Source organism: Cnephaeus nilssonii (assembly GCF_951640355.1).
Source record: "Cnephaeus nilssonii genome assembly, chromosome: 13".
Lineage (NCBI taxonomy): Eukaryota > Metazoa > Chordata > Mammalia > Chiroptera > Vespertilionidae > Cnephaeus > Cnephaeus nilssonii.
The window spans coordinates 26,936,088-26,960,761 of NC_137084.1; the positions used below are offsets into that span (position 1 = coordinate 26,936,088).

Below are 24,674 nucleotides of genomic sequence, written 5' to 3' on the forward strand. Positions count from 1 at the left end.
GTTATTATGCAAAGAGGGTGAGGTGATGGAAGAATGAATATTAAAAGAAAACTATGATATCAAGAATGGCATTTTACACTTATTATCTCATTTAATCTTCACCAGAACCCGATGAGGTTGGCACTTCGTGAAAGCACCTTTATCTAATCCAGTGATGGTGAACCTATGACACTCGTGTCAGCACTGACACGCGTAGCCATTTCTGATGACACGTGGCTGCATGCCGAGGATGAAACATTTGCTGCTCCTGAGGATGAAACATTTGCGACTAGAGTCTTGGAGTTAGTTTTTTTCCTCAAAGTGACACACTACCTGAGTTATGCTCAGTTTTTTGGCAAAGTTTGACACACCAAGCTCAAAAGGTTGCCCATCACTGATTAATCCTTAGTTATTCATGATGCTTAATTCCCATGGTTTGATTAATGTCAGATTTTAACAAAATCTCCTGAAATTTGCTCTTGCATTCTCTCTCCTAATTTATTGTAACCCAGGAATTTAGAAATCATAATCAAGAAGTGGGAGGTTTGTACTGATATTCATAGTGCACACTATACTACATTCATGTCCTCGTCCCCCTTATCTGAGTGGGATGCGTTCAAGACGCCCCAGCGGATGCTGCAAACAGAAACAGTATGATTCCTATATATGTTTTTTGTATTTTCCTATACACACACACCTATAAAAAAGCTTAATTTATACATTAGGCACAGTAAGAGATTAACAATAACTAATAATAAAACAGAACAATTATAACAATAGACTATAATAGAAGTTATGTGACTGTGGTCTCACTCTCAAAATATCTTATTTTACTTTTCGTTTCAATTAACCAGGGCTTGTTTTAATAATGAAAGAACAATGTCACGGTGCAGACTTTTGCATAGTGCCTGGTATTAATTAGTGGGAGTCAGTACATTTTCACTAGGGTGAATTGATCTAAAATTTTCACTTAATAACATTTTTATTAAATGAGCATCTCTCACGTGGCTCTTGGAATTCTCGCTAGGACGCCCTGCACTTACTCTCCCTCCCCTAAGAGTTCAAAGGCCAAAGTAAAACCGCCTCGCAGTTTCTCCAGTTTAAATGCCTCAAAGTACCCGGATTAGTGTGGAGTTGTCAGATTGACAGCGTCTTGGGCCAATAGCGTTGTAGGGAGGCGTATCAGTTCCACAGACACGCCAATCAGCTCGCAGGGAGTCGCTGTCTCCAGGGTGAAAACGGAAGTCGGGCCCTCGCGCGCCGCCATGGAGTCGCTCTCGCAGCAGCTGGAGCGCTTCTCAGAGGTGCTGGCCGTCTCCCGCACCACCCACGTCCGCAGCTGGGACCCCGCGACCGTGCGCAGGGCCCTGCAGTGGGCTCGCTACATGCGCCACGTCTACAGGCGCTTTGGCCGTCATGCCGGCATCCGCCGGGCCCTGGAGCGGCGGCTGCAAGACCGGTGGAGGCGGGAGGACGGCTCTGGGCCCGCCACCTTCCCCGGGTTGACGAGCTTCCGGGCCTTGGCGCGCTGCGACCTCCTGCTGTCTCAGCGCCTCCTAGGGAACCGGGCCCTCGGGGATGCCGCCTTTCGCTGCCTGCTGCAGCAGCTCTGCCCCGGCCCCGGCGTCCGGGACGCCGAGGAGGAGACGCTCCAAGACCGCCTGGCCCTCCTCGCCCGCCGCCGGGCCGCCGTCCACCTGCTGCGCTCCAGCGGTTTCGGAGAGAACTCGGCCGCCCAGGAGGACCCACTGATCCAGACTCAGGCCGAGCTGCTGCTGCGGCGTCTGCAGGAGGTGGGCGAGGCCGCAGCGGAGGGCCCCCGCCGCTTGCTCAGCGGCCTGTGGGAGCGCTTGCCCCAGAGCAACTTCCTGGGGGTGATAGCGGCCGCACTGTTGCTGCCTTCGTCGCCCCCCGGGCCCCCCCAAAAGGAGTTGGAACTGAAGAGCCCCAAAACCCCGGGAGAGGAGGGGCGTCACGAGCTGGTCCAGTGGCTTCTGGGGAAGTCAGACACCGTGGCTACTTTTTGCCACAGCCTCCCAGCCGGGCTTTTAACGTCGGTGGTGGGTCGCCACCCAGAGCTTTTCCCGGTCTACCTGGGTCAGCTGACGGACTGGGGTCGACAGCTGCACTACGATCTGCAGAAGGGCGTTTGGGTTGGAGCTGAGGCCCGAGATGGGCCCTGGGAGGAGTTGTTCAGCAGGTTTCAAAGCCTTTGTCAGGCCCCCTCGCCTCTGAAAGACGAAGTTCTGCGTGCCCTGGAGACTTGTAAGGCACAGGATGGAGGCTTTGAAGTCCCTGGCCTTAGCATCTGGACGGACCTGCTGTTAGCTCTTGGGAGTGGTGCATGATGTCGCATTTGGGAAAAGACAACTTCTACGTCTCGGCCCAAGCCCAGTTCTATGTGGGCAACATTCTCATTGATTACTTAAATATATGGTTTACAAAATTAAAATGTCAGTGTTGCCACCAAATCTATCCTTTCATGTGTCCAAAATACATTTTAGGTACTAATTTATAATAGGTGTAATTATAATACATGAAGATTGGTTTGTGGTACCATGGATTTTCTGGATAGAGGAGATGACGTTGGAAATATCCTATTTAAAGCCATACAATTAACAATAGCTTGCTTTTTTAGAAGGACCATTTCTAAGAATGCTGAAAAGAGACTACTTCGCCCTGGCCTGTGGCTCAGTTGGTTGAAGGTTGTCATGTATACCAAAAGGTTGCAGGTTCCATTCCGGATCAGGGCACATACTTAAGCTACAGGTTTGCTCCCTGACAGTATGGGAAACATCATTGTTTCTCCCCCCACCCCCCCCACCCCCCTCTCTCTCAAGAAAAGGCATTAAAAACAAAACATATCCCCAGGTAAGAATAAAAAAACAAACGTAGTTTTCAAAGAACAGTGTTTGAACTCACCAGTACTGAAGAATTTTCTTTAACCAACGTGTTGTCAGATATGGTAACTCACATCAATCTAATTTCTGTCCTCAATACTCCTATGAAATAACTCTTGTCAAGGTCACAATTATTTCCATGATGCCAAATGCAAAGGAACATTTTTCTTGTATAGAACTACTAGACTTTTCTGCAACTTTAGACATTTTGGCCCCTCCCTTTTATTGAAACTAGGCTTGAAATTCTATTCTCAAAACCTATGTGATACTACTTTATCCTGGTTTCCTCTTAGGTTTCTAGCTACTTTTTCTCAATTTGATTTTCTGGCTAACTTCTCCCCTAATCAACCTTTCCTGGGATTTTGCAGAATTTAATAGTCTGATTCCCATGTGTTCTCATCCATTTAAATACTACTTATGTGCACAATTTATATCTCCAGCCCAGAGTTCTTATCAGAGCTTCATGACCAATATCCCCATATAAATGTCTCACAAGCCAATTGACATAACATACCCAAAACAAATCTATATCCCCACTTATAAGCCTGCTTATTCCCATGTGTTTCTCAATAAATAGACGGAAACTGGGAATTACCTTAAAATATTTCCTCTTCTCTAACCCTCACATTCCTTCCATATATTTTTCCTTATCTCCATTTTTGCTCATCCCCCTAGTGTAGGCTAGGATGACCATAAATTATTGCTTGCTCAGGACAGATTTGAGTTATGCCTGTTGTCCTGGCATAATTAATGCAAGTGTCCCCTTTTATTCTCTAAAGTTTCCTGGTTTGATCATTTATATGGTCATTCATCCATCATATCTCTGCCAGATCACTGCAGTTAGCTGGTTTCTATACTTTACTGCATCTCTACAATCTGTCTCCACCTAACAGCTCAAGTAGTGGACTCGCACATTCACTGAGAAATTTGAAGTAATTGGAAGAGAACTTAAGCAGATGTTTACTACTACGTCTATCTACACTAATATACCCACATAATTCACCTTCTGTTTGTTTTTAGTGATAAGGAATTCCATACTAAGCCAATTTCTATAGACTCCAAAATACAGGACTTTTTTCAGTTCTTGGAGTAGGCTGAGCTTTTTTCTGTCTTAGAACCTTTACTTTCATTATTCCTTCAGCCAAGAATGTTATCACCCAGGTCCTTCACTGCTCACTTTAATTTCATTTCTCACCATAATGCCTCTATCTAAATATATCACACTCTTGTTTTCCTTCAGACCACCCATTTTCCTATTAATTGAATCCCATTTAGTGTTGTTGATGTGTTTCTGTCTTTTCCATTAGAGTATAAGCTCAGTGAGGACAACACTGCTTGTGCTGCTTGAACACCCAAGGCCCTCACACTAGAAATGGAGCAAACAAAATAAAAGGAATAAGAGTAGAGGAAACATTTGATTACAGCACTCTTAAAGTTATAGCTTCAAAAATGCAAGTCATTTTAGTAGTAGATACAAGGAGTATAAATCCATACAAAAGTAGGGTCCCCAATATATGGTAACATTTCTAAGCTACAAACAATTTGACAAATTTTTCAACACTTTGTTGAATTTGAGGTTGATCAACATTTACCAATGCAAAGATTACTTGCTATGGTTAAACTGCCCAATTTTACTTGATCTTTATAGCTTTTATATATATTTTTGAGCTCTGAAACAGTATACCAAAGCTCTAAAATAGTAACCAGTTATAAATAGAATGGTCCATATTCCCTAGCAAATTATGGATATAGAGTATTCGTATTAACATAGATTAGTTAATGTAAATGCTTCAGGAAGGAATCATTGATTTCTCTCAGGAATTAATTGGAAATGATCAATCACTATATTAGAAGTGTGGCAGTAGCATCATTTATCAGATACTAATTGCCATAGTGGGCTAAGAATGCCCTTTTGACTTAGAAATATGGTGGCCCTAAGGGAAAGTAGCTTGAATGATTACAGTAATTAATGTGTATACAACTGTCTCTTGAAGCTTCATTACTCTTAATATTGGGATAAAGGTTTGAGTTCAAAAGAACTTTGGTGTTTTAGAGTCTATTGTGATTTTATTGTTTTATCTCATGAATGATCAGGGTTTAATCTTAAAAATTTGTATATGTAGAAATTCAGAAGTATAAGCATAGAGATATAAAATGTGAATAATCAGTTTATATTTTATATGTACATATATTCTACAAATAGTATTATGCTGTGAATGAAGTCTGATACTCTCAATATTAGGGATTTATATGAAATTTGGTTTTACTCATTGCTATTTAAAATATTTTTATTCTAAAACTTCTAAAAAATTGTATGTTAATCACTACAAAGGCTCATTTTATATCTAACTCTTCAGTTTTTGTGTTGCAAGTTTTTACTCATTTCTTTATTTAATAAGCATTGATCACCTACTAATATGTCAGACTATAATGCACTAAAAAGTTTAAAAACCAATTTATTTAACTTATATATTTTTATGTTATGAACCAAATTTTTTATTTCTTAAAAGAAACTATATCTGAAAAGCAATATGTGAGGCATAGATATTCGTGTAGCTCCATATTGGATATTTTACCCTCCATAATTGTATAAATCTCTATGGGATAGCTATTGAAATATTCATGTTATACCATGAATCTGACACATTATCAATACTTATTTGGTAAGATATTCTGTTTGAGGCTATGCATATATTTATGAGCATTGACAATATGCCAAAATAGAATAAGAAAATAGCATACTGTTAACGGTCACTGACGATAGATGTGCCCAGGGACAAAATTGGTAAAAATTCTTTGCTATTCTAAGGCATATTACACACCTTAAGAATATTAACTGTATTAAAATCCACAATGGATGTTTATACCAAATTTCAAATAATATACACTAACAAACTGACTATCAAAATAAAGAATACCAAAAACAATGTAGGTTACAAATTATTTTATAGTCTCTTTTAGAGATGAGATTTCATAATTTTATAATAAATATGCTTGGCAGAAAGGATGTATGTTTTCTACCTTGTTTTTTTAAAAATCCACTTGTGCAATCTTTGATAATTTTCAAAAATATTTAGTATTCTACATAAACATTAATAGCCAGGAGTGAGGATGAGGTTGGAGGCGCGCATTCTCTAGTCTGTTTTTTCATTAAGCGTAAAAACATGTGTTCCTGACTCTGCTGGTTTGAAACTGTTGTTGGAAACATAAAATAAATTACAAGTGACTAACAAGAGCAATTTATAGAAGATACACGATCTAGTTCACTAGTCAGCAGGCATGGGTTGCATATGGAATTATTATAGTAACCAAAACTAATGGAGAGCAGGCGCCATTTTCTAATTATAGCTGGAAGCACTGGACCTTGTGCATTGCACCAGTAAATTGGCCCCAGTAGATTCAAAATGATTTCACTGCTTGTTATTATAAACTTTAGCTAAGGCAGGATATTTAGAGAATATGGTTTCTGCAATTTGTTAAATGTATTATACCCATTTTTATAGTCTAGCTCTGTGAATGTGATATTACACTTACTATTACAATATTGCAATTAAAAGATATAACTACATTTAAGAGTTAAAGATTTAAAAAACTGATTTTTTTAAATGGTGGGGGTACTGAAGTATAACTGAAAGAGACAAAAAGGAAGACATAAACTAAAAACCTTGTTCACTGACAACCTTTGATAAACTGTTATCATTATTTTAAGCTTCCATGTTCTCATTTATACATTTGGGATAATCATAATTATATCTTCCTTTAGTAAAACAAGTAATATCACGAATATTCAAGAACTTCTTTTAGTTATTCGTTAGGGTGTGACATTCTCCTAAATTTCCTTCATCTGAGAATGTCTTGATTTTCCCTTCAAATCCTGAAGAAGAATAAAGCTAGATAAAGAATTTAGGGCTGATATGTGTTGTTGTTTTTTTATTCAGCATTTTAAAATGTGACATTTCCTTCTGGCATCCATGGTTTATGATGACAAATATGTCATTTGAGTAGGCTTTTTCTTATAGGTAAAATTTCATTTCTCTCTTCTTTAAGTTTTTTATTTCTTTGTCTACAGTTTTCAGAACTTTGATTATGTTGGTGTAGATTTCCTTAGGTTTATCCCATTTTGGATTTGATCAGCTTCTTGAATCTATAGGCTATGTCTTTGGCCAAATTTGGAAAAATTTCAGCCATTATTTCTTAGAATATTTTTCAGCCCCACTCACTTTCTCCTTTCTTTCCTATAGTCCAATGACACTAGTTAACTATACTGTTTTATACCAAGAAGTCACTGAGTTTCTGTTCATATTTTTTTCCTTACTATATTTTCTCTTTTGTTCATGTTGGATAATTTCTATTATTCCATCTTTGACTTCATTGATTCCTGCCTCTGTCCTCTCCATTCTGTTATTGAGTTTTTCCATTGAATTTTTATATCTGTTATTATTTGATTCTAAAGTTTACAGTTCATTTTTTTCTTTATATCATTTATTTCTTTATTAAGACTTTCATTTTTATTGGTTTTAAGTGCTTATAATTGCTCAATGAATTATTGATATGACAGTTGCTTTAAAATCCTTTCTAGATAATGCCAACATTGTGTCATTTCAGTGTTAATGTCTGTTTATTGTCTTTTCTCATTCTCTAAGAAAATATTTTGAAGGGATGAATTTATATTTTCTATCAAAAGTGAGAGAAAAAAATCTAGCTCCTTGAAGGTTTAGTGCCTTAGCAGTAGATATAATTGCAAATGTATAGAAGAGCAGGTACTTTCAGCATAGGGTCCATCAACCTTTAGAGCTCAAAAGATGAATCTGTGAAATTATATGCAAAATGTTTTATTCATTGTTCACTTTTATTGGGATGATCATTAGATTCTCAAAAAGGGTAAATGATACCAAATATTATGTTGACTCATGCTATCCTATGCAGTACCTTATAGTATAAAGCAAGTTGCTATATCAAAAATCAACATGATCCTAGATATAATCAGTAATTATAATAAAATAGCTAATACTTTTTTAGGTTTTTTGCATGTACTATAAACATTCACTCTTCATAACAACTTTCTGAAGTGATTTACTATTATTTTCCCATAATTAAATAAGCGTCTTAATGGAAACTATGAAGTTTTATTTCTTGAGTAAATGTCATGGTAGTGTAGCCAGTTTAAAATTTCACATTATATCATTACATGTTGAGCACTACAATTTTCATTTCTTACTGAACTTAGCTCTCAGGCTGATGGGAGAAAATTTGATTTTGCCAGTTTAAGATAATAAAATGTCTGTGGATTAAATCTCAGTCTTCTTTGGATAAGTACTCCCCGTTCTGCTTTTGTATTTTGTAGGTGTTACCAGGTCAGGAGGGCTTTTTATGCCATCCTAGCATCCTCCAGAGAAGGATGTCTGATCTGTAAATACTCTTCTACTGATAGACATTATCTGTCCTTTTGGCATAAATAGTGGGTAGAAAACTTTATGATCCCTTCTTGATGAATATGTCCACACCTCAGCTGCCCCTTGGCCGTACTGATGTCATGAGAAGTACTAGTAGACACATCTCCATCCGGACAGCAGTTTAGGCTGTCCATTTCCCCAGCTGATACCCCTTCTTTCTCAGACATCCCCACAGCCATGTCATGAGGTATACATGCTCTTAATTCTCAGGCATGTAAGTAATTTCACACCTTGTCAATATCCTGTGGAAGGTAACTAAAACTCAAGGGAAGAGGATTAACCTGAAGCCCTTAATCTTTGGGGACCTGCCATGCCTAATGATGGTGTGGGTCCCCTCTGTCTCAATTCTGTCTCCAGAGTTCCAGACCAAGTGTTGCAAAGCTCTCAAGTCCCCTTTGCTTTTGTTTATCCAAATCATCAAGAGTTTCTATGCTTTCTCTAGGGTTTTGACTAGGAGAGGAGGCAAAATTGAAAGCAGACTTTCACATTCACATCTAAACTCTCTTACTCTGTCTTCCAAATCCTCTCCAAATTTCTATGCTATCCCAGAAAATAATTTTAATCTCTTTTCTTTGGAAAGACTTGTAATAAAATGTCATCATATAACCTTCTCTCATTATTATATAATCCTGTGGTCTGAGTCCTCCAGGCATGTACTCTTAATATGCAGAACTAGGTTTTCAGAATTCAAAAACAAATAACCACAGTAAACGTTTTTGAAAAATGTGTTTAGGATCCTATTTGATATCATTGTTCTAAGTTGTATCTTCCCTCTCCCCAGGGAAATATGTGGCACTTATTCACTGGTGGAGGGAGTAAATGAGGCCAAAAGGAATATTGGGGATCAAAATATTATAATATCATAGTAGGATGGAGTTAGGAAAAAAAACAACAAAGAGGATTTGTACTGTACCTTTTAGGAACAATAGGAAAGCAAGTATAGATTTGCTTTTTAAAAAATGTATTTTTAAGTTTTATTTATCTTACTATTGTGACTCTGTTATTGAAAACAATATTCTGATACTTGTTTAAATGGTAAGGAATACTTTATTCATGACTTTTGTAATAAGGGAATTATAATAGAAAAGAGAGATTGGGCTAAACTCTAAGTACAACAAAGACCAGTGGGGATTTATTGCCAACTAGCAGAGAGGGAAGTTGCTGGAAAATTACTAAGAGGAGCCAGAAGACAGAGGGATTCTTGCTAAACTGGCCTTACAAGATTCTTGCTAAAGACAGACTAAGGATTTAGGCATAAAAAAAAAAAAATGGGGGATGAAGAACCTGATCAAATATCATGGGTGATCAAATATCAAATATCAAGGATAGGGCCTGAGGGAGAGAGATTAACATTTATTGAACATTTACTATTTGCCAGATTCTTTGTTAAGCTTTTTACTTACATTATTTTATTTAATAATCAACATTGCAAAATAAGTAGCATTATCCTCATGTTATAAATAAGGAAATGGAAGTTTGGCAGGTGAAAACACTTGTCCAAGGTCATTCAGGTATTTGATGTCCTTGGAGGAGACAATCCCCAAAAGGAGAATGAATAAAAATATTCAAAGATATAATAGAAAAGAAAAACTTCTGAAATAAGAAAAATATAAACCTAAAGAATGAAAAGGCTGATTTTTTCCTGGAAAAATCAGGAAACAATCAAGTAGTATGTACTGATTAAGTTACTGCACTTCAAGAATCAAAGGAGGAATTTTCAGATGCCAAGGTAGAAAAAGTGAATCAGCTATAAATAAATAGATCAGATTAGCCTCATGTATGTTTCTTTTAAACAATTATACTCAATTGACAACTGAACTTTTTGGTCATTATTTATTAATTATTTATTTTGCTAGAAATTGTTTTTCATTTTAAAAGGTTAGAAGGAGGGAGTCTTTGGAAAGAGAGAACTCATAAAACCAGAAGGATTTTTCAGGCCTTGGCAGGAAAACTTCATGTTAATTATTGGGAAATTAGCACTGAATATACTATATTTTTTTTTTCTCATAGGAGGACCATCAAGTATCAGTAAACCTTATCAGGTTTCTGTTATTTGGCAGCATGTAATGATGAAAAGTAATTACTGTACATTAACCAAGTTGAAAAATCAGATTTTCAATCACAGTAAAATATCTGAGTGTAAAAGAGTGATTAAACCTTGAGAATTGGTGACATAGTACCACAGTGAACAGAAAGCATGACATGCCCTAAAGAAACAGAAAAATAATCACATCTGTCAGAAAGGTACAGGAGACATTACTTATTGGCTGCCTCTCAGTGAAATATTTAGGAGATTAAGAGGAAGGTCTTGAATTATTTATATGTAAGACTAGAACTTCAGAAAAAATACCTTCTAGTTCTATTGTTTTGTTTTGTTTTGTTTACTAAACATTTATTCATTGGCACATTTGCATAGAAGGAAATGCCATACATGATATTAAAAACAGATGAAATGAGGAACATTTTTTCCAGTGATTGACTCACAATGAAATATTAATGTTTCATTTTTCTATATTGAATTTCTAACAAGATGAAATAATATTAACATAATTATTTTTTTAAAACTCACCACAAATGTGTGAAAATAAAAGCTAACTAAGATTAAATTCTGAAGTGGATACAACAGATTTCGGTTTTACTTTAGATAGAAAAATTCTTCAGATTAAAACATTGGAAAAAATTTAAGGTTCAATGGTCCCAAATGTCAGCTTGTAACTTTATGAAATGAATATGTTGGTTAAATTAGCTATGCCTAGTACTGTTATTATTAATTAGTTAGGACGGTCTAACAATGTGTAAAGTATTTTTAAGGCTTTTAAAATAAAGAAATCCTATGCACTGTAGATTTCTTTGTGATGAAAGTCCAGGATGACTCTCTTAAAATGCACAATAGTGGAAAGTCAGCCAATATGAATGACATTTGGAGACATCTTTCCTTTGGTCGAAAATATGGCTGACCCCATCAAAAGCTAAGGAGATGGAACAGGTTTGAGTAATGTGGTACTCATGACTCACAAAAATATACATGGTCATTTTGGTTCAGAAGCAGAGTAACGTTGCAGCTTCAGACTTGTCACTTAATTTCTTTGGTCTATAATTCCTTGAACAGAATATAAGGAGGTTGGACTACTTGATTTCTAACATTGTTTTAAAATATTAACTTCTTTGATTTTTAGATCACAGTGGTTGCCAAAATGGAATAGATTTTAGAGACTGTCTAATGCTTTTTGCTTAAAGATGTGAGTACTTAAAAATTTATGGGAATAAAGAATGAATGTCACAAATTGTGTGATCTCAGTATTCCCCAGAAAATAAGTAAAAACAAAAGAAAAATCACCATGGGATCTTGGGATTTCATTCCTTTAGTTGTTATTTGGAAAGTGTGGCTGATGACATCTGATATCCTTCCATTTCTAACAATTCTACCTTTTTAAATATATTTTTTAGTAGCTTCTTTCCTAGGATATGTTTCCATAGATATGAGTCAGGAAGTCTCAAAGCTCATTCTGGTCTAAAGTCAGGCTTATGTGAGAAATATTTTACATGAAAATTCACCTGATTGCATAAAATAAATCATTTCTTAATGTAGTCAGCTGGAATTTCAATACCAAGTTCTAATTGAATCATAATTGATCATGAAGTAAATACCATCACCTCAACTAGTGTTTAATAGTTAATCTAAAAGCATAGAAGACAAGCATTTACTAAGCAAGATCTGAGAAATTTTCATGTACCTAGATACTATGCAAATCAATAAATTCTATTGGTATTGGTGGAGATGAATAGAAATTCAGTGCTCTAATATACTAGAGGCCCGGTGCATGAAAATTCATGCACTGGAGGGGGGTCCCTCAGCCTGGCCTGCCTCCTCTCACAGCCCGGGAGCCCTCAGGGGTGGGAGGTGACCTGGTGATCAGAGGAAGGTGATGCCCCATCACACCTCTGCTGCTGCCACTGCCGGCAGCGCAAGCCTCAGTCAGCCCTGGTTACCTGAGCCTCGGGCGGACCTGGGCGACTGGGCAGCCACCATCTGAGGCTTGCCTGTACCTCAGGCTGGCCCTGGACAGCTGGGGCGCTTGAGGGGACTGGAGGACTCTGGAGGCAGGCACGCAGAGCAGCTGGGCCCACCTGGGGGTGGGCCCAGACTTGCTGTACGCCTGCTGCCCTGGCAGGGCTGAGGGGACTGGGTGTCGCCATCTTTGAGGGTGGGACAGTCAATTAGCATATTCCCTCCTTATTGGCTGTGGGCACCACAATCTTTGTGATGGGGTGAGGGTAAATTAGCATAATCCCTCTTTATTAGATAGGATTTGGTACCCTGTTTTGTTGTTTTGTTGTAAGGTAACATCTTTTGCAGGATTTCTAACTTTAAGGGGAACTAACTTAAAGCAAATTTCTGTTTTAGGGCCAATGATATTGACATAGGGGCTGACAAAGACTGAGGAATTCTCAGATTTTCAAAAATAAAAATAAATCACATTAAGTACATGTATTTCTCAGGGTAAAACTATATGGGATCCTTAGATTCCAGTATAACATGTAAAAATATTGTCTTAAGAAAATGTCTAATCATTCAACATCAATTGGCCTATCATCCAACGTAGAGAGTCTGTCACCCCATGCACAGTATATCACTAAGCACAGAGCTGGGAGGGAAGTTACTACCTTGGGGGAAGCATCTAGAGTTTTAAAAGTCCTCTAGCAGAGGGAAGGGAAGACAACGCCAATAACAATGCAAAAGTAAGCAGACTAACGAATCCACAGCTAACAAAATCAGGGCAACAGACTATAATGAAAATTAAGGAATCTTCAACCCAAATACACAGCATTTCCAAAGGTTACTAGGTGAATTTTTTGGGGGGTTTTGGTTTGTATTTTATTTTAGTTTTTCACCTTCCTCTGAAGCATCAGGGATTGGAGGCAGGACACCGGTTACAGGAACTGGTAGACCAATGGTCTGATTCAGTATGGCAAGTCCCATGTTCCTGACTCACCCATTATTCTACTGAGTGCAGCATTTCTTGTGGGGGATTCATCAAACCTCTCAATCTCACTGTAGAGGGAGTGGGAAATTCTTCATTCTCTATCACCCAACACAGTTTCAATTGGCAGCTCAGGTGCCGAGGGGCTCCCAGGTGACTTCAGCTCACTGCACTTGCTTATTCGCCTTGCAACAATGAGCTGGATCATTCCTCACTGTTCCCTTCAGTGGACATGGACCTTCTGAGGGTTTCCATGGCATCTTGGTTTGTCTTGCCCAACAGGGATTCTCCATTCACTGCTATCAGCTGATCATTCACCCAAAGCCTTCCATCTTTAGAAGCTGCTCCTCCATTAATAATGGACTTGACAAAGATTCCCAAATCCGCATGGTTCTCTTTTGATCGGTTACCTTTGACACTGACACCAAGACCTGCGGATCCTGAATCATTAAGTGGAACTTCAAATGTCAACAATTCCCTGGTGCCATCAGGTGTGAGAACAACATCCTCTTCATCTACTTTCATTTCTTTTGGAATCTGATCTGGCCTGGCTCTGCACTCAGTTCCCTTGGGTGGAAGGCATCTTCTTGGCGAAAGACCAGAAGGCTCACTGTCCCTTCCATCTTGGTGCTTCTCAACAGGGAACCAACTTCCTCTTGGGTTGTGCCTGCTAAATCTACTCCATTTACCTCTACCAGGCGGTCTTCTGCCTTCAGTCTCCCATCTTGGATGGCAGCCCCCCCCCCCCCCCGCCGGGAGGATGTTCTTCACGTAAATGGGAGCTGAGCCACCTATTGTTACATCTCTGGAAGGGATGCTGAATCCCAAACCTTCGGTACCTTTCTTAAGCTGGATATTCAGCCTCTTGCCTACTTTTTGGTGTTATAACCACTGCTCACACTTGTTCCAAATACCCTTCGTGGTGATGGGGCTGGAGCTGCCGGTGGCTTTCCAGAGGGCTGTGTACGCTGAGGTAGTTGTGGGTGCGAGTCCATCTGCTTGGCCTGGTGGGTCAGTCTGGGTGCTCTCTTCGGTGCCTGAAGCCCTGCACTCTTCACACCCCTATTATCAATACACTGGCTGTCAGGGCTGAAGCGGCCTGAATAGTCATTGTTTTTCTCACTTTGGGAGAGTTGTTCATACTGCTCTTTCTTTGCTGCAGGAACCACATGGAACCAAATGATGGGTGTACGCATGGCCTGGCGAAACATATGCTGTGCTAGTTCAAATCTTCTGTTTTGAAGGTCGCCATCATTAATCCTGACAATGCAATCATTCTCATGAAAAAAGGTTTTCTTGTTCAGCTTTACCACCTTTCTCCAATCGTTTTACTAATAACCCCAGGGTTCTGCCGCCTCCAGCACTGAGAGACACTACATGGATTCCCAGAGGCCCTCCATCGTTGGGGACATGTAGAGCTTTACCTTATCATCCAGAGAAAAGTTGGGTATGTTCTCCGAACCACTGTCCGCATGTCCAACAGGTTCAACACGCCTGTTGTCTTCTGTCCCATCCTCACCCTGTTCTTGCTTCTCCAGCCATTTGTCCACATGGGGTGACTGGCACTCAGAGATGAGTGAGCATTGTCTCTCTGAAATTGGTTAGACCAGTGACTAGTTTCTCGTGGAAGGCTTCGGTAATTTTCATCTTTCTTCCTGTCACAGGTTTTAGGGCTACCAGCAGTGTTTTGCTTAAGGAAGCCAGCAGTTGTTGACCAGCGTGTGGGGTTTTTCCGCGAAGGCTCTTCAGAGGAAATATTACTATCACTGAGAGAAGTTGAGAGGCCAGTTAAAGCTGGGTCACTGCTTTGTCGGACATGAAGAGGCACATTTGCACGAAGGACTGAAGGTGTGACCTCAATTTCACTTGTTGCTTGATAAGGCTGGAAGGCTGAAACATTGTTGGTGCCAAGTTCACTGCCAAATATCTCTGGACTCTGGGCGCCTGTGGAGCTAGCACTGGTGCCACCACCTCCACGATGTGGATCCTGTTCGTCAAACACTGCTACCAGTCTGTCTTTATCATCTGCTACATCACAGAGGATGTTGTCAAGATCCAGTCTTCCTCCATCTCCATGTTCCAGTCAACGCACCTGCATCCAGTAGCTTGGATCCTTGGCGATGGCCTGCGGTAGCGGGTCACTGCTTGCTGGATGAGGCTGAGAACTTGCATGTGGCCGTCTCCGCACTGGCCGACAACGACACAGGTTCTTCCGAAACACACGGTCACTTTCATTCCGCCACCGCTGCCGGGCCTGCCCGCGCCCCTGGCTGATGACAGCCGAGCAGCCCTGGCCGGGGGCTGGAAGCTGGTGTGGCAGGGCCACTGACGGGCGTCTGGCTGGGGGGCGCGGGCAGGCGATGCCAAGGAGCCACTCGGCTCATATGCTTGGCCTGGCTCACTTCACCTCCAGGCTCCCCTCTACCGGCGGCCCCGGCCACCTGTTCGGCGTATGGCACCCGGGCTTCCCTTCTAGTTCTTAAAGCTGATTTTATTTCAATTCTCTAGACCAGAGCTGAGCAATAGAACTTTTGTGATGATGAGATGTTTTGTAATGACAAAGGTAATTTTAACATATGCATAATATAATACATATATTAACTCAATAGTAATTGAATCAAATAATATGTCCCTAAGGCCATTTGCAGGAGACATAATGACTGATTTTTCAGTTCCTTGATGAATATATACATTTATTAATTAAACTGCTGTGATTTTATTTTAACATGGTAAATATCCTATATGAAACACATTTTTGTAGACTGATGTATTATCTTCTCTAAAATATATAGTTTTTATTGTTGATAGTATTTCAGACATCTCCCATTTCCTCCCCTTTACCCCCTTCCTCTCAGTCTCTACCCCCTCCCCCCAGGTCTTCACTACCCTATTGCCCTTGTCCATGGGCTATGCATATAAGTTCTTTGCTTTATCTCTTCTCTTTTAAGCTTTACCTTTTATAACATTTTCATTTAAATTAAATGAAATGGCAGTGAATTTCCACTGCATTGGTTTAATTGTGCTCCTAATGTAGCCATCAGTTTGGAAAAGATTACCAAGTCATTTTAGCAATATAAATAAAATTTAAGTTGAAACAAGTGTGATATTAAAATACATCAAACATAATATTTGGACTATATGTTCTAATCTTTGAACTTGTTTTTCTATTCTACACTTATTTTGCTTTTGAGTCATTTCTCTGGTTAATGTTTTTTTCTAGGAAAAAACAACAATTATGTGGCAGATGATATATTTCTACTGAGTCTATATGAATAACACAGAGTGTATAATTTGAGAAAACTTTTTGGTATCAAATTTCCAGAGATATGTGTCACCTGTCAACTCTTTTCATAATTTAAGGGCTGAAACGGCTCTTTGGTGAAGACATGCAGCCCGTTCATCACTATGATTCAATGTTGAGTGTGAGTGTTGTTTACGTATAACTCTGGCTACAGCATCATGTTCCTAGAATAAAGAGGTGGCTAAAGAAGAGCATGTGAAGTATTATAAGTGAGAGACAGGTTCTACAACTACTCTATTTCCAGAATTACATGAAGCCATTTATTTAAACGTTTCCCACCACATTAAACATGGCGAACATGTGACTCTAAATCAAGGAAATACAGTTAGCACTTGTTAGACTTCTTTATAATTAACTTTATTAGTAGTATTTATTTCACTACTAAAACAGTTAAGATTTTCTAAGATGCCGAGTGTCTGTGTTGGCAACACAGAATGAGAGGTATGACTTCATTATAAGTACGTATAGTAAGTACACATAATACATTTTACAAACCAGTGCATAATATCTATACTTAATCATTCTTTAAATTAAATGCTGATATCTATTTCAATACATAGCATCTATTTATGCAAAGAACCAAGTATTCTTTATTTATTTTGTCATTCATACATTTAGTTCTTTATTCAGTCACTCAGCACCTTACCATAACTCCAACTAGATAAGGCGCTGGTCATAATAAGAAATGAGCAAATGCATAAGATAAACACTTTCATTGTATAGTTTGAGACTTGCTCACTTATAAAAGCTAAGTTAATACTTAACTTACCCTAAATTCCAATAATGGAATAGAAAATTATGCAATTTAGAGTTGCTTGTTACAAAAAGTTATAAAAAGCAATTTTATCCACTCACAACTATGAAGCTTAAAACTAAGATGGTTAAAAAATTTAATAAAATAATTCGTGGCAATGGAAATTCCATTGCCACGAATTATTTTATTAAAATTTTAAAAAATGAAACTAGACCACTAACTTACACCATACACAAAAATAAACTCAAAATGGATAAAGGACTTAAACGTAAGACAGAAAAACCATAAAAATCTTAGAAGAATTCATAGGCAGCAAAATATCAGACATATGTCCTAGCAATCTTTATCAATACAGCTCCTCGAACAATGGAAACTAAGGAGAAAATAAACAAATGGGACTACAAAATAAAAAGCTTCTGCACAGCAAAAGAAACCATCAACAAAACAAGAAAGCCCACTGCCTGGGAGAACATGTATACCAATATTATCTCCAATAAGGGTTTAATCTCCAAAATTTATAGGGAACTCATGTAACTTAACAAAAGGAAGATAAACAGTCCAATCGAAAAATGGGCAAAGGATCTAAATAGATACTTTTCAAAAGAGGACATACAGAAGGCCAAGAGACATATGAAAGCATGCTCAAAGTCACTAATCACTGAGAGATACAAATCAAAATGACAATGAGGTACTATCTCACACCTGTCAGAATGACTATCATCAACAAATTGACAAACTACAAGTACTGGCGAGGATGCGGAGAAAAGGAACCCTCTGATGCACTGCTGGTGGGAATGCAAACTGGTGCAGTCACTGTGGAGAACAGTATGGAGTTTCCTCAAAAAATTAAAAATGGAACTCCCATTTGATCCAGTAATCCCACTCCTAGGAATATATCTCAGGAAATTAGAAACATCATTCAGAAAGGATATATGCACCCCTATGTTCATAGCAGCACAATTCACCATAGCTAAGCTCTGGAAACAGCCTAAGTGCCCATCAGCAGATGAGTGGATTAAAAAACGGTGGTACATCTACACAATGGAATACTACACTGCTCTAAAAAAGAAGGAACTCTTACCATTTGCAACACCATGGATGGACCTGGAGAGCACTATGCTAAGCAGAATAAGCTAGTTGGAGAAATATAAATATCACATGATCTCACTAATTTGTGGAATATAATGAACAACATAAACTGATCAACAAAAATAGAGCCAGAAGCATTGAACAGACCATCCCAACTAATTGGGAAGGCGAGGGGTGGGGGGTAGGGTAAGAGATCAACCAAAGGACTTGTATGCATGCATATGAGCATAACCAATGGACACAGACAGGAGGAGGGTGAGGGCATATTCCAGGGGGTGGGAGCGTCTGAAGAGCGGTCAATGGGGAAAAAACAATAAAGAATTTAAATTAAAAAAAAAGAAATGGAATCAAGATCCTAAGTTATATAGCGTTACCTAAGTGTTTAGTTTATATCAAGTAGGATTTTACTTTTAAAATATATTTCTTTTCTTAAATTTCTACTTATTAACATATTTGTTATTATATAAGTAAGTAATTAAATGCATTGAAATATTTGTCAACTTTTTTTCTAACTAGAACTATTGATAATAAAAGAAAAAGCAAGCACAAATACTATGATAAGAGCAAATGAAAAGAGAAAGAAAAGGGACTTAAAAACTGAGTGAAATAAAAGCCAGAATAAGCTGACACCTCATGTTAAACTATGCTTTTTGTAGTGAGTTATCTGCAAATGATGTTGCACTGTCAAGAGCCTTGGGAAGCAGATGATCTTACCTGATAACTATTTACTAATGACTAGTTTCAATATAATGAGAAAACTATATCTCTCTGGCTTTGCAAGTGTAAAACAAAAATATCTTTATAAAAAAACAATTAACTTAAAATTAATAAGTTTTTTTTCAATGTAGAGTACTAAAAACATTATTGGGTGACTTACTGAATTCTTACTATTCCATTTAACTTGTAGTACAGTAGGTGTAAGAACAAAATATTATGTGAGAATTACAATGGAATTTCCCCATTGAATCTGATTCCCTTATTCTCATAAATATCAAAATTATCAAAATAATTCAACAGCAGAATCAAATATCTCTACCTACAACAAGCATCTTAATGGAAAGATTCAAGTGGAAAACTGAATTGTTGGACTTTTAACTAGATTGGCCATAACTCTTTTTGATTGATAATGACTGCTGCCTGAAGTACTAAACTGAGGATTCTGAGACTTCCTTGGAGCTCAGTATTTGCTAATTAACTTCTGCAGATTCCACAGGGATGAGAGATTAGGGGCATGTATACCAGGTATTTATCATGGGCTGCATGTAACTTTTCACTAAGAATATTTCTGTCTGTAGATTGTCATATTATTGAATCAGTAACAGAATGTCTGCCTACTTAACTGCCCTATTGATTCATATTATAAGTAAAGATTACTCTAAGTCATTATGTAAAACTAGAGGCCTGGTGCACGAATTCCTGCACCAGTGGGGTCCCTCAGCCTGGCTTGTGGGATCAGGCCAAAACCGGCTCTCCGACATTCTACGAGGGGTCCCGGATTGTGAGAGGGCTCAGGCCAGGCTGAGGGACCCCACCAGTGCACGATTGGGGCCAGGGAGGGATGCAGGAGGTTGTCCAGCTGGGGAAGGACTGCAGGAGGGCTCTAGGGCGTGTCCAGCCCAACTTACTCAGTCCCGATGGGCCAGACCTCAGCAGCAAGATAACCTACTGGTTTGAGCGTCTGCCCCCTGGTGGTCAGTGTACGTCATAGTGACTGGTTGACTGCCTGCCCCCTGGTGGTCAGTGCACATCATAGCGAGCAGTTGAGCGCCTTAGCATATCATTAGCATATTATGCTTTGATTGGTTGAACGACGACCAGACAGTTAGCATATTAGGCTTTTATTATATAGGATGGATGGTATTGTTCAGCTATGTACTGTTCCTAAGCAGGAACAGAGGTTCAGAAACAACATTGGTGGATGTGATCATTTTCCTTTTACCTGACATATGGTTCTTTAATTGAGGGAAAGAAAGCCCTCCTGCTGGTTTAGTTATTTTTCATGTTTATAAGGTGTAATTATAGCTCATATGGTAGATTCATATAAAGTAGTCAGTTTCCAATAACTTATAAAACATGATTTATTTATATTAGTTCCACATTTTCCTTTGTGTATAAAATGCATTTTATATATTTTGCCAAAGTTATCACATTTTATCACTTAGAAATTGCAAAGATTGTGGCTATGCTTACTTTGTTTTTTAGTTTAAAATTAGATTTATTACTTTTAACTGAAAAGGCACGTTTGTAATGGAAATACCATATATACCAGCAAAGGTACTCTACGATTCTGCTTATGCTGTCCTTGCTTGTCATCCCTATTGACACACACTTTTATCTGTTGCAATCTGCACTCTCTACCTTTGGATCTTAGAGTGCGTCCACACAAGAGATTTTAGAGGCTGACTTTCATGGTGAGGTGTTCCTAATATTTTCTTTTATTATTTAAAAAATAATATAAATCCAGACATACAGCAAAAATAGTAAAATTCCCCTTCACATTGCCCCTATCACCTACACCCATCCCTCCATTTTTGACAAAAGATCACTTTTAACAGTTTGGTGTGTATCCTTTCAGATTGGAAAGATATTTTTAAAAATAGCATAAATCTTATGTCACATATTGTTCAGTCACTTGTTTTTTTTCATTTAATTATATATATCTTGGAGATTTTCCATCTTTGTTTATATGGACCTAATTCATTCCTTCTAATAGCCATATGTTATCCTATCTAATAAAAGAGAAACATGCAAATTGACCGTATCTCTGCTACACCCACAAGCCATGCCCACCAGCCAATCAGGAGCAAGTATGCAAATTAACCTAACCAAGATGGCGGTGGCCACAGAGCTGGAGCAAGCAGGAGACTTGGGTTGCCCCCAGCGATGGAGGAAGCCAAGCTTCCCCCGCCCTGGCCTTCCCTGACCTCCACTCAAGGCTACAAAGTTTCAATTATAGAAGATAAATAAATCCCAACAAAGATGGCCACAGCCACAGAGCTGGAGCCAGCCGGAGGCTTGGGTTGCCCCTGGCAATGGAGGAAGCCAAGTTTCCCGCCGCCCTGGCCTGCCCTGGCCTCCACTCAAGCCTACAAAGATTCAATTACAGAAGATAAATAAATCCCAGATACCTGCTTCCAGCCTATGCTTGGGTCACCGGGGGGCGTGGCCAGCCTGCAAACCACCACAGGCTCCTTGTCCAGGCCACCCCACACCCCAAGGGAACCCCCACCCTGATCTGGGACACCCTTCAGGGCAAACCAGCCAGCCACCGATGCACCAGGCCTCTATCCTATCTAATACAAGAGTAATATGAAAATTGACGGTCACTCCAACACACAAGATGGCTGCCCCCAAGTGGTCAAAGATGGATGCCCCCATGTGGACACAAGATGGCTGCCACAAGATGGCCAGCATGGGAGGGCAGTTAGGAGGGACTAGACCTGCAAGGGAGGGCAGTTGTGAGTGATCAGGCCAGCAGGGGAAGGCAGTTGGGAGGGACCAGGCCTGCAAGGGAGGGCAGTTGGGGGTGATCAAGCCTGCAGGGAAAGGCAGTTGGAGGGGGGAACCCAGGCCTGTAGGGGAGAGCAGTTGAGGGGGACCAGGCCTGCAGGGGAGAGCAGTTAGGGGGGACCAGGCCTGCAGGGGAGGGCAGTTGGGGGGGGTGGGGGGACCAGACCAGCAGAGGAAAGCAGTTAGGGGTGAATAGGCTGGCAGGGGAGGGCAGTTAGGGGTGACCAGGCCAGCAGAGGAGGGCAGTTAGGGGCAATCGGGCTGGCAGGGGAGCAGTTAGGCATCAATCAGGCTGGCAGGGGAGTGGTTAGGGGGTGATCAGGCTGGCAGGCAGAAACGGTTAGGGGCAATCAGGAAGGCAGGCGAGCAGTTGGGAGCCAGCAGTCCTGGATTGTGAGAGGGATGTCCGACTGCCCGTTTAGGCCCGATCCTACTGGGATCGGGCCTAAACGGGCAGTCAGACATCCCTTGAGGGGTCCCAGATTGAAGAGGGTGCAGACTGGGCTGAGGGACACTGCCCCCCCTGCATGAATTTCATGCACTGGGCCTCTAGTTCAGTAATATGGATAGACCATTATATATACTATAATCATTCCAAAAGAAAAGACATTTAGAGCTCCAGTTTATTGCTATTAAAATACTGCAATATGTATCCTTTTAGAGACATCATTTTTTAAATGTTAAAAGTACTTTGCAGGAGAGGTATTTTGTTCCAAGAAATAACTATTTGAAATTTTAACACTATCTTCAAAATTCCTTCTCAAAAGACTTTACTCATTTGTAAAAGAACAAATATACTTTTATTCAGCAATTCTACTCCAGAAATTTACCCTGCATATATTCAAATCTATGTGATGCAACCTATATATATATAGTTTTTTTATTGTAGCATTGTCATCAAACTATATATCCATCAATTATGTCATGTCTATACAATGGAACACTGTAAAAAATAAGGAGAAAGCTATCTGTGTGTTTGTGTAAAATTAAAGTACAAAGCATTGTGTATTTGCCTGTAAATACATTTTTGTAAAACTACATAGAAGATAAAGTAAATTAATTGCATGTAAGAAGTAAACCATTGGCAGGGAACTGGGTGAGAAGACTATTACATAGCATTTTGTACTTGTGCATTTTGACACATAGGGATATATTATCTATTTAAATCTTACCTTATAATAGAGAAACATGCAAATTGACCGCACCTCCGCTATGTCCACGATTGGGCCGGCAGGAGGCTGGGGGCGGGACTCCGGGTGGCATATCCGCCTTTGAGAAGATCAAGATGGCGGTGCCCAGTGGCCGGGCCCATGCCGCCACTCCCGGGGGTGCCTGGGCGATCGGCACCCCCGGGGGGCCTGGCCAGGCCCATGCCACCGCTCCCGGGGGTGCCTGGGGCGATTGGCACCCCGGGGGGCGTGGCCGGGCCCATGCCGCCACTCCCCGGGGTGCCTGGGGCGATCGGCACCCCGGGGGACGTGGCTGGGCCCATCGGCACCCCAGGGGGGGGTGTGGCCGGACCCATGCCACCGCTCCCGGGGGTGCCTGGGGCGATCGGCACCCCGGGGGGGCGTGGCCGGGCCCATGCCGCCCCTCCCGGGGGTCCCAGGGCGATCGGCCACCCGGGGGGCATGGCCGGCCCCTCCCGCCCCTCCCGGGGGTCCCGGGGGGCGATCGGCCACCTGTGGGGGCATGGCCGGGCCCCTCCCGCCCCTCCCGCCCATCCCAGGGGTCCCGGGGGTCGATCGGATACCTGGGGGGGCGTGGCCGGCCCCTCCCGCCGCTCCCGGGGGTCCCAGGGGCCGAGGCTTTCCGGGCCTTGGGCACCAGCGGGGAGCCTGCACCGATCGCAGGAAACCACTGGGGGTCGGCTCCTGTGATCGGTAGCAGGGAGGCTGGGTGCGGCGAGCCCAAGGCCAGGAAAGCCTGAGGCGGAGGCTTTCCCGGCCTTGGGCACCAGTGGGCAGCCTGCATGGATCGCAGGAAACCACTGGGGGTCGGCTCCTGCGATCCTTAGGAAGGATGTTGGGTGCGGCCGAGCCCAAGGCCACCGCCCGGGGCCAAGCCCCGACCCTGAAAAAGGCAGAAGGCGGTGTCCACAGCCAAGGCCTGGGTCCCTGGTGCCGGCAGAAAACTGGTGCAGGCAGCCAGGTGAATGAAGGTCTATTGCACGAATTTTCGTGCAAAGGGCTACTAGTATTAAATAAAAAGTATACAATTTGCCCTACCAAATTACATATGAATATATTCTTATCTTATAGGCTAGCTTTTCATTTTAAAATATATTTTCCTGATTATCAGTGACATTGCGAATTTTTATATGGTAATTGGCTATTGGTATTTCTCATTTGGTGAAATGTTTACACTTTACCCCTACTTTTAAAAATATATTTTTATTGATCTTAGAGAAGAAGGGAGAGGAAGATAGAGATAGAAACACCAATGATGAGAGAGACTCTTTGATCAACTGCCTCCTGCACACCCCGCACTGGGGATCAAGCCCACAATCCAGGCATGTGCCCTGACTGGAATCAGACTTATGACCTCTTGGTTCACAGGTCGATGCTAAACTACTGTGCTACATTGGCCAGACTACCCCTATTTTTTATCTTACCTTTTTCCAGCCTCCTATGCATTTGATATTTTATTATTTCATGTACTAAAAGTATTCCAAATACTTTCTCTCTAAATTGGTCTTTATATTTT

At 40.6% G+C, this 24,674-nt stretch overlaps 1 protein-coding gene and 1 pseudogene across 2 annotated transcripts; one reads left to right on the plus strand and one right to left on the minus strand.

Annotated features, from left to right (window-relative positions):
- Positions 1 to 1,244: 1,244 nt before the first annotated feature.
- Positions 1,245 to 5,642, plus strand: FANCF (FA complementation group F; the record flags this gene model as incomplete). Its single annotated transcript, XM_079788939.1, has 1 exon — positions 1,245 to 5,642. One exon carries the CDS (start codon positions 1,245 to 1,247, stop codon positions 2,325 to 2,327), a length of 1,083 nt encoding a protein of 360 aa, XP_079645065.1. The 3' UTR covers positions 2,328 to 5,642.
- Positions 5,643 to 13,294: 7,652 nt separating this feature from the next.
- LOC307109385 (partitioning defective 3 homolog) lies at positions 13,295 to 15,549 on the minus strand (annotated as a pseudogene). Its single transcript has one exon. The product of its transcript is annotated as a partitioning defective 3 homolog (transcript).
- Between the last annotated feature and the right edge of the window lie 9,125 nt (positions 15,550 to 24,674).